General features: G+C 45.0%; 1 protein-coding gene across 11 annotated transcripts in view; it reads right to left on the reverse strand.

Annotated features, from left to right (window-relative positions):
- Positions 1-600: 600 nt before the first annotated feature.
- pbx3b (pre-B-cell leukemia homeobox 3b) overlaps positions 601-21,148 on the reverse strand; it is a 101,124-nt gene continuing 80,576 nt past the window's right edge. For 3 of the 11 annotated variants that reach the window (XM_035379460.1, XM_035379461.1, XM_035379464.1), the window contains 6 exons: positions 20,032-20,061; positions 10,466-10,631; positions 9,712-9,789; positions 9,114-9,226; positions 7,640-7,729; positions 601-2,646 (listed from right to left, as the gene is read on the reverse strand). In XM_035379460.1, coding sequence (XP_035235351.1) covers positions 2,554-2,646; positions 7,640-7,729; positions 9,114-9,226; positions 9,712-9,789; positions 10,466-10,631; positions 20,032-20,061 — 570 coding nt within the window. In that variant the 3' untranslated portion in view covers positions 601-2,553. The remainder of the gene's footprint in view (positions 2,647-7,639; positions 7,730-9,113; positions 9,227-9,711; positions 9,790-10,465; positions 10,632-20,031; positions 20,062-21,148) is intronic. The other 8 variants (XM_035379462.1, XM_035379463.1, XM_035379465.1 and 5 more) reach the window with 5 other exon arrangements.

A 21,148-nucleotide genomic window follows, 5' to 3' on the forward strand; every position in this document is an offset into this window, starting at 1 on the left:
TTGTTGTACCAATTTCTGTTACATACTGTAGTTCACACTCATCCATATTACAGTTCATTTCCATGTAGAAATGGTATCAATGCAATTTTATAATGCTGTGCGTTATACTGCTGTTGGTCAGATTATAAGGTTAAAAAAGCTGTTTCCCTCCAATCACAGCAACCTGGTTTGCTCAGGGATAGATATCAATGTGTAGAATTAAGCTCACTCGATTGTTCCAAGGTGTGTGTAATGTAGGAGTCAATGACCGTGTCTGGTCAATGTTGTGCTGCGTGTGTATGTGTGTTTGTGTATGCATATGAGCATGCTCGTCTCAAATAATGCTGTTTCCTTCTTGATAACAAGGGCGATGCACAGAACTTCACGAGGCAGTTGGGAGCACACCTGCCATAGCTGCCATATATAAAAAAAATATATTTAATTCCATTGTCACCAAGCTGTAAAGTCAGTTATATTATTGCATAGTATGGATTGCTGCTGGAAGCAGGCACAGCAGTAAGAACATCCCAAGCCCCACTTCAAGAATTTATATGAGTTAACTTCTGTCCTGCTTGTCCGTTACTGACTTTCCTCATCAGCCAAATAAAAGAAAGACACGGCTATCATGAAAGCAAAAAGTTTATTCATGGTTTGAAACTACACATATCTACCACAAGGAAGACTTCTCAGTCCAGGGTGTAGTCTGGTTAGAAAGTAACACGAAACATTTTTTTTTTTAATACATTAGAATCACTGCCACAAATAATCTTTTCATGACCTTATCAGTTTCAGAATCACATACAATACAAAAAAGAGAGAGAAAGGGGTCACCCTGTCACACAGGGTGTGAAATGTACAGTTCTGAATACTGAAAACCTCTATGCATTACAGCTATTTTTATTATGATTTTTTTTGCATGGATTAGTAACAAGATGAGCAACATTCAAAATGTTCTTCCGTATTTACAACAGTTTCACTGTTTGGTGTTAATTTACGACCAACGATTTCCCTGTCCCTTTCCCACAACCCACCCACACACACACGGTTTATCATCATCATTATTTATTTTTTTTATTGTATTTTTTACTTTTTAAAAATTGCAACAAAGCAACTTCATTTTCTTAAAAGATTAAAATATACATTAGATTACATGAGGGGAAACAAAGTGTTTATTACAAGATGCAATCAAATTAACTAAATAAAAATACAAAATGAAAAAAGACAAAAAAATGAGTGATATTGTTTAGAGGTAGTAAGTGAGCACTCTAAGCTATAGAACATGTTGAAATTCTATTGGTTTCTATGAATTCGCATGAGGTAATAAAGCTGTGTTTTGATTGGTGGGATGTATATATACTCTTAAGCTACATTATATACATTATGTTTTGTGTGATTTGTGTCTTTAGTTGCCGAGAAAGAGAGAGTACCATGACTGGTTGGCTTTACTGTAAGACCCATTACTTCCGTCATTTCCAAGAATGGGTTAGACATTTAATATGACTTCCAAGTAAAAAAAAAAAAAAAAGTTACAAATATTGGTAAATGGTCGTCTTTTACTTACTTATGCAAGAAATGGTGTCAAGACCTGTCACTTTTAAAAAGCTTTTCCCAAGAATGGAATGCACAGTTGACTAATTTCCACATCTAATTCAGTGCCACAGCAAAGATTTCTCAAACATTGCAAATTGTTGGGTGTAAGGCAAAAACGTAATCATAAATGAATTCCCCAAGCTGCCAGAAATTGTGACCTTTAGCCCTGTTAAACACACAAATTAGCACATAATCGTCAGAAATCACTCCTTGCATTCTGAACTCGTAATGCAAATGTTGCTTTTCAAATAGGCTATAGAGCATATAATATGAAAAATGGACCAATAGAAAAACACAATATGCAAAATGGTCAATAATGGTGTGCCACGCACTTCCCAAATCGTGTTGATTCAGAGTAATAACACTTCATTGCTAAAGCAAGTTATGATTGAGACGGTTCTAAGTCTCACTGGGACCTCCTGTGTTCATCAAATAAATGGGGACAAGGGTCTTTCTAGAGTGGGGTGAAGAAGATTGCAAAACAGATTTTAAAAATGCTAGAAATGAACAGGCTTTAAAAATCTGAGGTGGCAAACACTTTGATAGTGCAGCCAGATTTGGGTCTTGTAACGCTTGCATGGTTTAGTGTAAGAACTGCAAGGATTCAACCCATCGTTCCCAAGCAAACTTTGGGCAGGCATTTTTTTCATCAAAATTATGTTGATACTTTATACAGTATATGGACGTATATCTATTAAGAAAAGAAAAGCTCTTCTGGGAGGAAAGACAAACTGATCCAGTTGAAACGGCAATGTATAGGTTGGTGGACTTCTCTGATTCTGCCCAAGAGAAACAAAATACTTTTTTTCCCCCCAGGAGTCCAAGATGGTGTGAATGCCGCTCAGGAGCAGGGGGGCAGGGTTCCCCGTAAAATGCCAGCAAATGATTGATTTTCCGAAAGAGTTTGTTCATGTTCGGGCTCTCTGGTTGGTCAGTCTGTGTGAATCTGGGCTCGGTGGCTTGAGAAGGGACGCGTCAGTGTTATCAGTTAGAGGTATCGGAGTGTACACTTCCTGGACCTTCTGTTGGGGAAATAACAGAAGATGGAGTGGTTGAGTCCTGCCATCCCCCATTAGCCTAGCAAAAGGGAACAGAGAGAGAGAGAGAGAGAAAGAGCCATAAATGACTGCTGCTATATTAAATAATTCTCGCATTCCACATTTGCACACGTGCCAATATCTGCAACTGTCCATAACGTAGCGTAATAAAATAATTTTAATTAATACACGTGCAAATGGCCATGGAAATGGAAACGGCACAGTTAAAGTATTTCGATTATGCGCATACATTCGGGCATTCTCGCTTGTGTCCGTGGAATACCACATCCCCTTGTCGCTAACGCACTACAAAATGCAAAAGTGTTTAACATAAAACACGCCGCACATAATGTAAGACTAATAAAACTCTGACATAAAACACAGAAGAAAATAAGCTAGCGCGGGCGGGTGACGATGGGTGCGATTGACATTCCTGAAAACAATCAACAAAGATTTAAAAAAGGTAAATCACCTATGCACTCCTTGCATGTGTCTGCATGTGTCTGCGTGCGTGTGTGTACGAGTATGCGACCCTGTCCGTATTAGCACGTTAAAAAAATAAATAACAAAGAGCGTTTCTCCTGATACAGTATCCAGGCCGCCGACGGGCACTCTCTGCATTACACTTGCATCAGCAACAAGAGACTCTCAGAAACAAATTTGCCTTATGTCCCGGCCAATGGAAGCAATTGCTGAAATCAATGTCTAATCAGATTTCTGCAGTGGCAGACAGCTTGTCGCTACATATTTTTTTGTCAGTCAGGAAGAGGGAAGGCGCGGGGCCGCTGAGGTGGGGGAGGCTGAGTGGAAGTGACGGCGCAGCCCTTTCCCAGAGAGACAGCCTGAGCCGGGCCGACCGCGGCCCGCCCGCTCGCTCGCGGCGGGGGCTAGCCTTTGCCGGATCCCTTCCCCGCGCCGGAGCGATGACCCGCTGTCCACACGCACACACACAGGCACACACACACAGGCACATACACACACATACGCATGCATGCACACACATACTGTACACACACACACACACACTCACACACAGGCGCATACACACACATACGCATGCATGCACACACATACTGTACACACACATACACACACACACACTCACACACAGGCACATACACACACACACACACACACACACTCACACACAGGCACATACACACACATACGCATGCAAGCACACACATACTGTACACACACACACACACACACACACTCACACACAGGCACATACACACACATACGCATGCAAGCACACACATACTGTACACACACACACACACACTCACACACAGGCACATACACACACATACGCATGCAAGCACACACATACTGTACACACACACACACACACACACGCACAGGCACAAACACACACATACGCATGCAAGCACACACATACTGTACACACACACACACACACACACACACAGGCACATACACACACATACGCATGCATGCACACACATACTGTACACACACACACATACTGTACACACACACACACACACACACACGCACATACAGGCACATACACACACATACGCATGCAAGCACACACATACTGTACACACACACACACACACACACACACACAGGCACATACACACACATACGCATGCATGCACACACATACTGTACACACACACACACACACACACGCACATACAGGCACATACACACACATACGCATGCATGCACACACATACTGTACACACACACACACACACACACGCACACACACGCACACAATCCGCTGTCCAAGCACACACAAGCGCACGCACACGCCTCATCATCCGCACGCACAGACCCTACCGTCCCGCATTCGCACGTGCAGAAAAACGCCCAAAAGGTTAGCGTATGCTAATTTATTTATGATGCGGTTCATTTTCAAAACAATCCGTCTGCATTACTGTAAACTGGAAGCTATAGCGCTCGCGCTGGCTCGTTGGCGGAATTAGTATTTCGCTGATTTAAGAGTTCCTGGAATAGGTCAATAAATAGATTAATCTGGTTTCCTTGGCCGCAGTGTATGTCTGCTGAATTGAAATAAGCATTCTGAGGGAGCCTCCCCAACTGCCCCTAAAATTCACCTTTCCAATTCTGCTTCGCTGTCTTTTTAATAATAAAATTTCTTCATTTTTAATTCCCTCCTCTTCCAGATATTGCAAACAGCAATCACAAGCTGTTTTCGGGAAACGGGCGTATCTTTATTCTGGGGAGTTCTTACGTCCTGGTAGCCCAGTGATGAACTGTGGCTTGACCCTAAAAAAGCGGGAGAATGTGTGCGAGAAAGTGTGAAAGACTACACTTCAGGCTGCTAAGGGCTGGCACGTCGTCTCGAAAGCTTCGGGCGAGACGGCGCTCGGCAGAAAACCAAAATGACACCTTGCAGTGCGTTCGCTAATGACTGCCTCTGTCAGCTTGCTTTCCTGTATCGCTTGTTTGTTGGTTTGCATTGTCAGGGAAATAATACAGATCTGTCACTCAAAAAAAAAAAAAAAAAACACGTCATCAGTTCATCACTCATATTGCCACGGGGAAAGCATTTCAGTTACCGGAGGGCACACTGACTCGAATCGCCAAAGAAAGAACGTTTCCCACTCAAGTTGAAGCAATTAAAAAAAAATAAAAATGATAAAAACAATTAAGCTTTGGTTCATATGGTACTGTACCTATTTCACAGAAGAAGAAAGAAACTATACGGGAACTGCTTCTTTATGTTCAGCGATAAGAGAGCAAGGGCTGGTTTCAGTTTACAATAAATGCAACGTTGCTAACCTAAATTTGGTTTCTTACGATTTTACAACACACATTCCACCATTATGTGGAAATCATTTACATTGCAATGGCCATGGCATTATAGATGAGAAAAAGGTTCTTCCTGGGTGACATCGAAATCCCCGTGTTGTCTGTCATGAGTTAAATAAAGGCCTGAAATTCCACGTCGATGTCAGGGTGAAGTATTTAACCCAGCTTTGTGGGAAGCCCAAGGAGATGTGCAGTAGGGGAACCCGATTCTGTAAATGAATCGCTGCGGTGGGTACTCTCAAATTCCAAAGGATTTCCAAAGATGTACTGTACCAATAACTTTAAAGTGTGATGGGACTGCGGCAACTCATCTGCTAACTTGCGAGCAATTTCAGCTACGGTGCGAGGTGTCAGAAATTTTCTAGCTCTCCAAAGCCCTTCCACAGCCTGAAAACTTTCATTCTGGAATGTAGTCATCTACCCACCGCTGAAATTATTGACTGATGGAATGCAGAAACTGTGCATTTCTGTGATGTGGATCATAATAATTGTGCCACAGTAACGTGTGTAGCTGCCTGGAATACAGTGACTTAAAAAAGTCTGCTACGTTAGCCTGGTCACTGGAGACAGATTGAAACCCAATTGCTCCCACTAGAATTGCTTAAATTGCATGCGCAATAAAATACATTGTAACATCAACCCATAAATTGGGTGTACAGGCCCTTTAATGATGTACGGCCCAGAAATACGACAGAACCTACTGGGGTTTATAATTATCACACACCAGTTGATGGGAGCGAGGGGGGGGGGGGGGGGGGGGTGGGGGGGATTATGGGGCCTGCCATTCACTTCAATTTTTATTTTTTGAAAAAGCAAGAGAATCAAATATGGCAGAAATGTTACAGAACACACGTGTAGAAGAAAAAAAAAAAATCAATGGAATGCAAATATGATAATAACACGGAATAAAAACTCATTTTTATTCGGTGTGCTCTGCCAACTCCCATTATAAAATATTAAATATCCCTGTGTCGTGAGAGTGAAAACAGATAAAAGTGAAGTCGTGTAAAGCCTTCAAGTCACTGCCGTCCTTTTCATTGCCACATAAAGACTACAAATGCCAATGTTTCTCTCGCTCTGATATTGCTGAAGGAAAGATGTCGGCAACTGTTTCTCTCTCTCTGTCTCCCTTTTTTCCTCTCCCCTCCTTTCCTTCTCCCTTTCTCTCTTCAAATAAATTAATCTCTACTCTCTCTGGTGGTTTCAGATTGTACACTGTATTACAAAAAAGAGAAAAAAAACTCCTTATCAACCCTCATCAGGGAAGATGGAATTCATGTCGGTGAAAGGCTGCAGGCAATCCCAGATTCGTATTTTATCATGTTGATAAGGATACGGCAAATTCTCTGAAGCATTTCAAAACAGTTAAATGAAAACGTAGATACACAAATAAAAGGCTTTTCATGCCTATTTGCTATAGGTTACGGTGCTGTGAAATGTTTATAGAAGCAAAGGGGGCAGAGGAGGGGGCTAGATGACTGACATTTAAAAAAAAAAAAAATTTGGTTTCTTCCCTTACACTTGGTTCTTTCTCTCTTTGTGTATGTGTTGTGTGCGCGTACATGTGTATGCGCGTGCGTTTGTGTGGGTGTGTGTGTATGTGTGTGTGTGTGTGTGAGTGTGCGTGTGTGTATGCATGTGGGTATGTGTGTATGTGTTGTGTGTGCATGTATGTGGGTGTCTGTGCATGAGTGTGTGTGCGTGTGTGTGTGTGTGTGTTTGTGTTCATATTAAATTATACTTTTATACAATGGCTCCCATCTCCCCTGCAGTCCCTAATTTTCCTTGTCATATATTCTGTGCTCTGTTCTGGAAGCAGACTGGTCTTATGGGCCCCAGTGTTGCTACACCGATGACAGAATTGTACAGAATGACAGGGCCATAGCAAAAACATGCTCTTCCACCTGTCACCTGGCTTTCAATGAACACTTTAGCTCTTTGTTTTAAAATGTGGGAGGGATTTTAAACATTTTAACCATTAGTAAAATCAAATAAATAAAAAAATGCATATTACAATGGATAATGGCAAGGGTGACACTACTATTACTACTACCACTACTACATAATAGTAATAATAATAATAATTTAAAAAATAATAATCTTCCATATGTTACATAATTGATGTTGATTTAATATTGATTACACAATGAAAATCACTCATACCTATCATCATCCTTATCACCATCATCACCATAATTATCATCATAATTTGTGTGACTTACGTTCAAGCCGTGTGGACTGTACAGAGAGTTTCCCCCCAAACCATCACTGTATCCGGCCGTCTGACTGATAACATGACGCAGGGTATCCACCTGCATTGAAAAAGAGGGAGAGAGAGAGGAGGAGGGAGGGAGAGGGATGGTCAAGCCTGCCGAGTTATAGCGTCTCTGGCCCCTCCCAAACAGACCCCCGCACAAAAAGAGCTCCCCCGCCCGCCCACGCACACAGAACACAAGGATGGGACACAGCCACGTGACACACCAACACGCTGACCGGTGGAATGTGGACCTCTGATGGACTCCTGGTTGCTTTCAGAGAGTTTGCACTGAACTTCCTCCTGTCATTACTTCCGGGTGATGCAGGAGACGCAGGCTCTCGAAGAGCCAATCACACGGCTCACTGTATCTTCTCTTTTCCCCTCTACGAGTCACCCTTGACACATTTGTCGTGGGAACTGCTCTAACTTCTTATATGTTCAGTGATATCATATGGAGACACGCACTCATACACATATGTGCGCATACTGTACACACACAAACACACACACATATGCACACACCTATCCACACGCACATACACGCAAGCATACACATATGACCACGCTGCACTGATCTGAAGAGCAACAACACAATCCCAATCTGCTTGAGCGGGAACGAAATGAGGAAGCACATGGACCAAGCACCCACCACCCAGTCTGAAGGACTAGCGCTTTTACTCATGAACACTCCTCCGTCAAACCCAAGCCTTTCTCCCTCATAGCAGTTCTGTAAGCCCCCCCTCCTTCTCCACAAATGCAAACGCCGCGCGTCTCGTACGCCGGGCGCCTCCCTGAGCGTGAGATGAGCGCGAAACAGAGGGAGGGAGGAAGGGAGGGAGGGAGGGGTGGAGCGAAAGAGACACCGGGCACAAAGCACAATCACGATGGATGGCGGACGGGGGAAGGGGAGGAAACGACGGAGACGCTGAAGGAAATAGCACACACCCAATCCCATCCCAAGAGCTCAAGTCAGAGCCAAAGGCATTCACAACAAATTGACTTCAACTGAGTCAGAAATTACGTCTTTTTAAAAAAAAATAAAGTAATAAGCTAAAAATCTAAATCGACGTTCTGAAATGAACTGGACGTGAATCCGATTTCAGACACAAATACAGAGCGGATTGCCGTTTTGTAATATTATTTAAGGGCAGCATATTAGGAAGATAGATTTAAAGGGAGGAAGGGCGGGGCAATTTGGGGTAGACCACAATTATCCATCCATAGCCAATGAGAGTCACCCAGCACGAAAAAGAGGGGAAGTGGTGAAGAGAGATAGCCAATCAGAACAAGGAAGAGATATTCCAAAACGAATTTGGTTGGCTGTAAATACATGGGTGCCCTTCTTATCACGGCTGATAGCTCAGCAATGGCAAGGCATGGAGGGGAGGTCTCTCTCTCTCCTGTCACACAGGTCTGTGTACCTGCTTAGTATCTCCTACCTGAGACTGCACATTGGCTCCAACTTGTGCCCCCTGGTAAGAATCCCCATTCAGATTCTGCATGCTCATGAACATGTCCCCAGAGTTTGGGAGGTTAAAAGAACTTGAGGAACCTAGAAAGGAAAGAGGTAAGTCGCTGAATAACGGGAGAGACATGCACGCTCGCACGCACGCACGCACGCACGCACGCTCGCTCGCACGCACGCAGGCACACGCCACCCACCACCCCAAAATAAAGAGGAGCCCTTACGGAAAGCAACCAAAGGTGTGGGGACAGCGGGAGCCAACAAAAAACACAGAGGGACGAAAGAAAAAAAGCCAGGACAGGACAGAGAGGATCATGGGTAATAATTGCAACGGTGGGGGAGGACGCAGGGGTCCTCCAACAAAAAAGGAAAGGCAACACAAAAACTACATGACCAAAAAAAAAAACTAAAGAACAAAACAACAGAGCCAATATCTGACTGGTTGCTCAAGCTTAAGCTTCCAAGTTTTGCACACTGTCTACTTCTCTCTCTCTCTCTCTCATGTCACAGGTTGGTGGGGAAAATATATGTCAATGACAAGGACAGGAATAAGCTTATGAAAAGTCCAGTACCAGTGAACATGTTGGTTAAAAGAGTGTTTTTGCTCTCTGCGGAGTCCAGCTGAAACTCTTCATCTTTCATCTGGAATCCTGGACACAAGAAAATGGGACCACTTCAAATAGCTGAGCACACTCCCCCTTTAGGCCCACCAAACTCAGCACAACATCACAGTCAGTTCCTCCGCTTCAGCTCGGCTTCTCATTCACATTTTGATGCATTTTTTATTCCTTACTTTAATTACGTCTCTTTTCCTCTGTGATGTATGCAGAGTCAAAGCTGCTCCTAGGGGTAAGTTTCAATCTGTCATGAGCAATATACACAACACCACGATGGGAATATGGCGTGACAAATTAGGAGTGTTACAGGGAAGAGCGAGGATGCTAACACGCTAACATGTTCCGTTTTGATTTGTTGGTTTTTTTTTTTCTACCAAAAATAGATTTGGTTCTTGGTTCGCAAACTCTTCATGCTGTTTTACGCGTGAGTTTGCCTGTCTCTGTTGGCATCTACAGCCTCTAAGACAGGGAGCGTGAAGGTGGGGGTTGGGGGTTTGGGGGTTTGGGGGGTGGGGGGGGGGGGAACTCCCCCGGCTGGGAGCACTGTCAGTCATTCCTGCCAGTGTGCATGGTGCGTGTGACTGAGTGAGTGTGACTGTGAATGAGTGAGAGGGGTAGTGGAGCGGTGGGGTGGTGGAGTGGGAGGGCGGGCGGGCGCAGTGGTTGGTTGGGGGTGTGTTTAGGGGATTAGTTAGGCGGTTAGGCTTACCGGAGTTGGGCGTGGTCGGCGAGTTCGTCTGGCTGTTCTGCACCGCCGCGGCGGCCGCGTGGGCGGCTGTCACCGCCGTCTTGGCGGCGTAGAGGTTGGCTTCTTCCTGGAACTTGCCGATGTTCTTCTTGTACCGAATCCTCTTGTTGCCGAACCAGTTGGACACCTGTGGGCGGGGGGGCCGGGGGGGTTGGTGGGGGGGGGGGGGGGGGGGGGGGGGAGGAGTAGAGGGAGGAGCAGAGGTGTCAAACGTGAAGGCAGCCGAGGAGCTGAGCACTGAGAAGTGTGATTGCTTCAAGATGTCAAGTCTGGGTCCGTCAAGTACACAATTCCCAACCTCCGCCGCTAATATCCGCTGGGTACGTGGGCTAATTAAGCAATAATCAGGGGCCGCCTGCGCGCCATCGCGGATGCGAGCACGACACGCTCTCTGTTTGTCTCCTGGCAGAGCCGATACACGGGGGGGGGGGGGGCGGCTCATCTACCACAACGCGCGTCTTAAAACTTTTCCCGACTCCCGCTGCGCGGCCGGGGCCCGATGCTAACGACGTCGCTCAGGCCGGACGCTCCGGAAAAGGGAGCGCCGCCCCGGAACGCTCGCCGTTCTCCCGTTTCCGGGGTTGCGGCGCGCATTCGACAGGAGCCCTTGAGGGGCCTGGATCAGGGACACGGATAAGTACAGGGGAGAGGGGGCATTAATCACCGGAAATGTGGGGGTTTTTCTACGTTTCGTGGGAATTTTGACAGGCGGAACCTCAATCCCTGCCTTCTGAGTGCACTTTCTAGGCAGCCCAGGGAGCGCGAGCCTTGAGCTGGAGACAGATTTTCGATTCGGCCTCCTGTTCCACGGGGCCAGACAGCACCAAATGCCCCCCTCCCCCCGCAATGGTGTGCACACGTACTAAGAACACGCCTTTTGTCCACAGAATTTCATGAAAACTTCATAACATGTTCTTACTTTGTACTGTATCATCAATATGTCCAAATTTATATTCCTGCCATGTGGGGCATGGGGAATTTTAAATGTAATACTATAATGTACAACAAATCTATAGCCTTTCACTCATTTAAACTGTGACATATACGACCTCAGTTATAATTACGTAGACATAGAAACAATTGTACTAGATCAGTTTACAATATATAAATAAAACAAAGAAAATGCTATATTAACCATCAATATGAGTAATGTTTTCATCAGAACATTATTATTAGTATGTTATCATAGTGACAGAAGTGCTAGTAAAATCTGTGCAGTAGTAGAATAGTACTATAATAGTACTAGTATGTTCCAGCTTCCTTTCTAAAATTAAGCAACACTAAGAGTATGATCGATTACTAAAAGAAAAAAAAAAGTGAATATCATAGTATATGTATACAGTATATAAAACCACTAGGCAGCCAACAAGCCCTATACAATGTAATCCCCAACAAAGCAAAATAATAATCTCTACAACTACTGCTAATAATGATGATAACACTAATACTAATACTAATACTAATAATAATACAATGGATTTTGCTGCACATTACTGAAATGGCGCGAAATCCCTTTTCTAAAATGGGTACGGCACACTGAAACAATGTGGAAATGCTTGCTCTGCAATTACAGTGGAATATTAAACAGATTACACTGTTGTTCTTGTTGTTGCCGCTTATTTCTTCCGTTGTAATGGCCCAATAAATTAGGGCGTCGTGTCCCCCCACACGCGGCGTGCCATTCCCTCACGTCCCCCACCCCCCCCCCCCCCCCCCCCCTCCCCGACTCCCTTTCTCCCGCCGACCGGCGCCGGACCAGCCCGAGAGCAGCTGTCCCTAATGAAGGTTTATTTCGCCTCCCTCCCCGCGCTTAAATTTTAATATCGCGCCGCGGCCGGATCGAGGCGGCCGAAAGCGCGGCTTCGCCGTGGCACCAGATCATTTCCATTCCGCCAGACTCCGCTCTTCTAAATCTTTAATATCTGGGCAATTAAAATTAATGACCATTCAAGAGAAGCCACTGCTGGCTGTGTTTCCTTCACATCAGTTGTTTGATGGGTTTACCTAGAGGTTAAACTAACAAGCTGGGTTTAATTGGAAGCAATGAATGAGCTGGCCATCATCCGTTTTACTTAACCTTCTAACGGAGGCTTTTAGGGGCAGAAACCGTACATACAATCTCGACTTAAACAACAACACAAATAACGAAAAAAGAAAAAAAAGGGAACAAAACAAACAGGGGCAGAGCATAAAAACCTCTTTTCTCGAGATTCCTCCCCTGCAGTATCGGCGCATAAAGAATCGCCCCGATAGGCCTTGGCTAGCGTGCCCCCAGAATGATCTCCGGGTCTTGTGGCACTGACGTTTATGAATTAGGATAGGCCGAACTCCGCGGCAGACGCAGCCTTGAGGCGTTCGGATTAAAAGAAGGGAAAAAAGGAGGATGAAATGAGATAACTGAAAACGCGAGCGAAAGACTTTGATTAATAATGACTGCCGTCGCACGTGGAAACAGAATTACATTTCTTTTTGGTTTCATTTGCGGAATTTGATCTGTCTAATAATTGTCAAATAAGACACTATTTTCGGCTCGTTCGGGGAGTGAGTAAGTGAAAGGAACACTTCCTGCATATGTACCTCTTGCCGTGAGAATCTAGAGTTCATTTCACAGACTGGCTCGCATTTTCTGTGCCAGTCACAGTCACGCACACAATATACTGTTAGGCAGAGCTGGTTTAAAAATGGAATAAAACCCATATAACTCCACTTTACTCTAAGCACAAGCTCGCGGTACATGGTAGCAGTGCCTAGTGCATGACCAGATAGGATTTAATACTTAGAAGAAAAAAAAAAAACAATGTGACACATAATGAGAGCTCCTCTTGGCGACGGTTGTTATAGCGATCTCTAGCAGCTCCACAGCTTAATTGACTAAATCCACTGGAGGAGCCAGGCTGCCAATAACGTCTGCAGGCCTCCCTATAACCTCCCTGGAGTTACCACAAGGGTGGCGCAGTGATGGATCTCCCTTTGCTCCGCCCCACGAACCTCAAGACTTTTTAATGTTTTTGATATACACTGAGCATTAAAATAATACTACAATTGTTAAAATATCACGTTATATGATTATTGCCGTTGCGGTTTTTATTTTTATGACTTTATTATTTTGTTATTGTTGTCGTTGAATTATCTCACCTTTCTTATTGCTTGTTCTGTAGTCATAGGTCTACAGTGTATCTGGGATTAACAGGCTGCATATCGCAATTAAAAATAAATACACTTTTCTGACTCTTTCCCCCTGTACAAACAACAGTTGTAAATGCTTCCATCTGAGGAACTACACGCAGTCATCCCGTAATGCCATCCGCTGTCTCCTAATTAACACCCTACCCTTACATGCACACACACTTTAATTGTCAGCAATTATAATCATATCAGCCTTACAGAACTCTACTCATTAATAAACAATCAAGAACTGTGTGTGAATATATGTACAGTACTAGCGTATGGAAGCACTGCGCTTAGAAACAGAGTTTAACTATTAATGCAACATTTTGCAACAATTTCTCTTTCTGGCATAATACATGTAATATGTAATAAATGCAATATAAACATAACACAAAAATGAAAAAATAGTTAGCATTTGTTAAACAAGTCAGTTAAACAATTACACCTTCTTATACGTATTAGTTAATACGTACCTACATAATTGAGCATATATATATAGTGCATGAACAATGAATATGAGGTTAATGGGCAGACTGTCAGATTTTTATTTCAGGGTATTTATGTCCATATCACGTGATCTGTGTAGGAATTCCAGCTATTCTACACATAGTCCTCCCAAATAAAGTTGTCATATGAAGTGCTTGGTTGCAAATCCATTGCTTTTGATGACTGTTGCCCATAGACATCACTAGACATGGATATCTTCCCTAGTGACACTCTGCCAGGTCTGCACTGCAGCCATCTTCAGTTCCTGTTTTGGGGGCTTTTTGCCCTTTTTCAGCAAGAGAAAGGCAGGTTCAGTTGGATTTAGGTCAGGTGATTGACCTGGCCACTTTTTGGCTCTGAAAAACTCCTTGGTTGCTTTAGCAGTATGTTTGAAGTCATTGTCCTGCAGCAAGGTGAAGCGCCATCCAATGAGTTTTGAGGCTTTTGGTCGAATCTGAATACACTTCAGAATTCATCCTGCTACTATCAGCAGTCACATCATCAGTAAAAACAAGTGAGCCAGTTCCAGTGGCAGCCATACATACTTAAGCATGAACATACCTCCACCATGCTTCACAGAGGACGGAGGTAGTTTGGATTATGAGCAATTCCTTTCTTTCTCCGCACTTTCAGTTTGGTATAGGTTAATACTTGTCTTATCTGTCCATACAACTTCCAGTACTGTTCTAGAACTCTTGTTCCAGATGGCTTCAGTTTTGTTTTTCTTTTAGCAAACTCTACCCAGGCCATTCTGTTCTTGAGGCTTACCAGTGGTTTGCATCTTGCCATAAACCCTCTGAGGTTATGCTGGTGTAGTCTTCTCTTTATGGTAGTCTAGTGGACACATCTATGCCTACATCCTGTTCAACAGTTGAAAAGGTTTTTTTTCTTCACACTTGAGGGTATTTTTTCAGTAATCCACTACAGTCATCCTTAAAACATTCTTAAAACATCCATGTTTTAAGAGCTCATCTGCTATTGTGGAGCTCAGTAGTGTGTGTCAATCAGTTGATTTTGACACACCCAATATTTTAGCTATGTCTCTGATCGATTTATTCAGTTATTTTAACCTCATGATGGCCTGCATTACTTGCATTGACACTTGTGGTCCTCATGATGAGAGACAACAGCAACAGACTCCAAATGCAATTCCACACCTTGGATCAACTCTTGTTAGCTTTCTTGTGCGTGAACTAATGTTGGGGGCTATCTATAAAAAGGTCTGTAATTTCTAAATAGCCTCAAATTAGTGCTGACAGTCTGCACTTTAACCTCACATGCATTGTTTTATTTCAAATCCAATATGCTGGAGTACTTATGCACTGGACCTCACATACATCACCAGGAACTGTTATGTGTGGACACACACTCAAATATGGCGCTCCATAAGGACAGGATGCTAAATCCGCACATACATGAATAAGAGAGAATAAGATGGCAGTTACACGTGTATGTGTGTCTGTATACCTATACACATGTGTATTATGTATGTATATATGTCCCGGAGACAGACATATGGGCCAGTGCGTCACCAAAAAGCAGGTATTGCTATGTTATGGCACTGGGTCTAATTTTACAAGCTAGTCTTCATTAACACAAGGTGAACAGGCTGAAACAATGGCTGAGATCAATAGTATGTTGCCCCATATAAAATGGACAAGTAATCTATCAATCCTTTTCATATATAAATGTCAAACTGTGAAAAGCTAAATGTAGAATGATGATACAGGATGTAACTGTTACAAATGGGCTTTCTGATATGTGTATTTGACCACTTACTATACATGCTGTCCATTGTGTTTGTGCTTGATGTGGAGAGAGGACAGAGAAAAAAGATGAAAGAAGAGGAAAGAAGAAGAAAGGAGACAGGAGAGAAAGGTATGTAACAGCAACTCTAAACCACACGCAGAGTGATTCATATTCAGCGACACAACGCAAAACTTGCCACCCACAAACACACGGGCCACTGGCGGTTGCTGCAAGCTAGCCCAACCCAGCTGAAGTTCACGACACTCTTGCCGCAGCCGGAGGCAGAGCAATCTCGCCCCCATCGCTATTCCCTCTCCTTCCGGCACCTTCCGCCTGTCCCACCCGCAGAAACTGTGGGGGTGCGAGGCGTTCTGCTTCTGCTGTGCATCAGACCCTGCGCCCCCACCCCCCCCCCCCCCCCCCCCCCAATCGGACGCAATACAAAAACCGGCTGACCCGTGCGCCAGGGGGGTGCCGGGGATGCATTGCTCCTTAAAAGAACCTGACACCAGGTCTGTTCCCCGCGCTTAATAATTCACCAGCGTTCCCTCCTCGAACCAGGTCAATAGACTTCTCCTGTCGTTTAGACGGCCGATGGATGTTCTCTCCGAGGTCTCAATGCGGCTGGATTAATAATCTCCTCTGCTGAGACCCCTTAATGAAACCTCAAACCTGGTCTTAATTATACTGACAAAGGTGCTTTCAGTGGGTTCGCCGCTAATATTATCAATAATGGAGTGGAATTCATTAATACTTCACACATTAACCCCGGGCATTGTTCCTCTAAATATATAATGAGTTGAAATATTGATAAGTGTCGTTCATTTGAGCGGGGCACGTGATTGGAGTGGGGCAGCCACAAATAAGCAGCAGCCCGGCCTTAGCTTTGTAAGCAGTCCTGTTCAAAACAGCCCGGGACACGCCGATGACCCTCTCACCATCAAAATGGGACATTATATAATTTATGAACCCCGATGCACACACACACACACACACACAAAACATGCACAGAGAGACACTCACACACTAAAACATACACACACACACACACAAACATGCATGGACAGAGAGACACTCACACACTAAAACATACACTCACACACACAAAAACGCACATACAGACACTTAAACACTAAAACATACACACACACACACACACACACACACACACACACACACAAAACGCACATACAGACAGACAGACACAAACACGCACACACTAAAACATACACACATGCACACGCACGCACATACTGCAAATGCACACACGCACAAACACACATGCACAATCATACACACACACGCCACACCCATGTCAGACACCTTCACTCGCACACTGAGTGCATAACGCACACACGGAAAGACGCACACAAACGCACCATGCCCAAGTCAGACGCCCCTGTTTGCACACTGAGTGCACTGCACGCACACAAACACGCAAACACGCGCCGAAAAAAACAAAAAAACAACAACAGCGCGTGAAGTAACGAGACGCCGCGCCGCGTTTCTATGAACAATTGTCTGATGAAGTGCGGCGATTTCGTCGGCAACACCATTAGCCGCTTTCACATCACCGACGGTCGCAGCCACGCTGAAGGCTGGCCCGGGCCCCTCTGCCTGACACCTCATCTGGGGAATTATTTATTCCGCTCCACCCGCAAACAAGTCATCCGCGATCCCGGGCTTAAACGGGCTTATCCTTACTCGACGGTAAACATTCTTATTCAGCCGCAATTTGTCTTATCTGCTCCAACCGACCCATCAAATCGGGTGTAATGGTGTCATTCAGGGGGCCTCTTTTGCCACTGCTGATTTCCTTACTTTGGGAAGACGCCGGAGGCGCATTCGTCGCTCTGAGGACTGCGGTGCCTGCAGAAGAGCCTCTTCCGTCCCGCCTTTTGTACGTGAACGCGTGCCAAGAACACACGCCTCAAAAAAATCGTTCCGCCTGCTCGTTAACGCATCCTGTACAGTACGAATGCATAGTACCACAACCGGGCCACGGTTAACGTCAGTATGCAAAAATAAGAAAAATAGCAGGCGAGCAAACTGGAAACATAAGATTGTTGTTTACACAGGGCTATGGAACTGAGCTTTTAATCCGAAGGTGGCAGGTTAAAATCCTAAGAAGGATATTGCTGCAGTACCCCTGTGCTAAGTACTTACCCTGGGCCATTTCAGTAAGTATAATAGTTATTTCCCAATGATGTGCATTATCTACATTGATGTGTACAAATACTTGTAAAAGATACATGGAGAAATTAGGCTAATGCAAAGAATGTGTGAACTATATTATTAAAAAATGACTGAGAATAGAATATGTGCTCTCTCGTGCGCCATGCTCCTCATCATACCTGCCTGTGCATTCCTTAGGCAATGTGTTATTACACTTTATACCAGTGGCCCTCAATCCTTGTCCTGGAGAGCCACAAGGTTCACAGCATTGTGCTGTTACTCAGCATTGCGTAGCACAGCAGTTGATCAGTTAAGACAGTCGATTACACGTCAAATTCAGGTCACCTGGTTAGCAGGTTCTGAATCGGCTGCTGATCTTAAGGCAAAAACAAAACCAAAAACCTTCAGACTCCATGGATCTCCAAAACCAGGATTTAAGATCACTGCTTTACACCCTCGAGCGCTATGCTTTCTGAACTGGCCGAACCAACGGTCATTCTTATCTCACACTCATCCTAAAAACCTCGCTCCCATTTATCACAAGAAACAATCATCCATTATGGGCAGTTAAACATGGCCTGACGGCGTGGCATGAAGCCCTGAGCCTGCAAACCAAAAGACAGGTTTGACTGCAGGTCAAGGGCCCCATTCAAAAACAAAAGCATGGGCTCAGCAAACCAGTACTGCGATTTCATAGTAATTTAATAATGGTCATCAAACTGTTCATGGAAGGAGGCACTGAACTTTGCAGTCACGTTAAAGAATCCCCGGGTCCCCAGAGAGGACGGCGTTCGAGTTCTCTCATTAGTAGGTGCATTTCTGGTCGCAGGATTATTCAATGAATGGATCAGAGAGATATCTGTCCAAGGCCAGACATTTTTAAAAAAATCACAGCACATAGAGTGGAGGTGGGGTGGGGGGGTAGTGTGCGACAATTGTTTTTCCATCAAAAACAAGCAGTCCTCATCTTTTGACTCTGGTATGCCCTCAGAGGTAATTCAAGCACCAAACAATGGCGCAAATCTGCCTACGTAAAAAGGCTGGCAGACAGACTAACAGGGCCCTGTTAATGGTGCTCAAGATGAGTTCAAGTGAGTTCTGAAAAGGCCCCTTGCGCCCGGATTGGCTCTGATGGATTGATTTAGTTCCCCAGAGAACTCAGACATCATGCTCTTTAGTCAAGCACAGGGTTCTTAGGAGCACAAAAAATTTTTTTGGACTCGCTGATTGTTCAGAATCTGTGTCATTTGTAACAGTAATCGCACAGACCTCTTGACATTTATGAAAACACCCGCGCGCACACACACACAGAGCTGAATGACGTGACATGGTACATTCCGGCAGGTACACGCTTTTTTTCCTCATGGCCATTAGTTTCGGGCTGCGGTACTTTTAATCGACGCTCGAAATGGACAACAAAGAACTGTTGAATAAAACATGGTTAGAACTCGCTTGTTTGAGCCACAGCTGCGAGAACAACAATAAATAAACACTGAACATTAACACACATAGTGTGACAAAGACATGGGGGGTGTGCTCTGTTTCTACTGTATGACATCATGGTGACAGGCAGAATGTTGTACAGGTTAGTATGAACACAACTCAGCTGCATTTCTAAATATTCTTCTATTCAAAGGGACTGTTGGAGGGGGAGGGTCTTAATTTTGGCCACAAATGCCCCGTTCAGAAAAACTCGTTGTCTGTGGAGGTGTTGTGCACCTGGATCTGTCTTGATCAATTGAATGGCTCAGAACCCCTCCCTTGTACGATGATCTAGATCTGGGGTGTCAGGAAAGTGGGGGGTGGGGGGGGTGGGGTCATGGTTTAAGAAGCGTGCATTTTGGGGGGGACTGTGTTTTGTAAACATACATATACGAGGAAATAAAAAAGAAAAAAATGTGTAAATAAAAATTAACAACAACAGCGGATCAGGAGAAGTGGTGACATACCTGTGATACTGTGATGGTGGTTCCCACCCCCTGAAGGTAAAAAAGAATGGCTTTTACAGTATCTGACTCTACACTCCACACACCCAACCACACCCCCTCCCAACAGAGTGAAGACAATGCAAATCAAAAATATATCTTCATCAGAAATAGTCAGAGGAATTTATTCATCTAATTTCAAGGAGGGGAGCAAACAGGGAGTAGAATTGGTTTATGCCTGAACTGGACTGAGATCAGTGCCAGATAATTTTTCGGAAGCAACCCCCGTTCCAACTTCACCCGCGCCCCCTTAATGTTGAGGCGGCTAAAGTTTGGGTGGGGTCAGGGGGATCAGATTAGAACTTTGCATTTTTTAAACTGGGTTTGGGGGTGTGGGGGTTGGGTGTGTGGGACACTATCGCCTTCAGGGGTGGTTCTAATGTCAAGGCCAGGGAGAGAGAAAAAAAATGGCCGCTAGAATAAAACTGGAGCCTGTGACTTTGTAATTTTTATTTTGACCAAAACCAAAAGTGAGTGAGTGAGGCGGGTATGGAGCGTGCGCCGATAGCCCCGGCGGGCTAACGGAAGCCGCGGACTCTCCGGTATGCGGGTTTGTCCCTCGGCTGACCGCGCGTGACCGCGTGTGACCGCGTGTGACCTCGCGCGTTTGCCTTAGAAAAGTTCACGCTTGCGGAGCCTGGACGGCGGCGCTCAGACAAGCCGCGCCCGTTCATCCATACGCCCACAGCAAAGCGTTTACAGGCAAAGGCATCGAAGCAGCGAGGCTTAACTCTGCCTACAAGCGGCAAGTAAGAGCAGGCTCGATTGAGCAGGGCAGGCAGGCTGAGGTGAATGGGGACAAGACAGAAGGGGGGGGGGGGGGGGGGGGGGCTCCAGAACCCGAGAGGAAGAGGAGTTGCATGAGGAGGAGACGGTATGGGCCCTCCCCCCCACCCCGACTTCTTCTCTGACCAACGAGGTTCCGGTTTCAGTAATATCTCGAAGTCGGGCTGCGACCGTCACACCTCGAGCGGCGGGGGCAGTTCTGTTGGGCCGGGTTCGAGCGGCGGGCTCCTGTCCTGCCTTTTCCACCCTGACGCCCACCCACCAGAGTGTCGGGGGGACGGGGGTTCGGCCTCGG

This window comes from Anguilla anguilla, chromosome 10 (assembly GCF_013347855.1).
Source record: "Anguilla anguilla isolate fAngAng1 chromosome 10, fAngAng1.pri, whole genome shotgun sequence".
NCBI classification, from domain to species: Eukaryota; Metazoa; Chordata; class Actinopteri; order Anguilliformes; family Anguillidae; genus Anguilla; species Anguilla anguilla.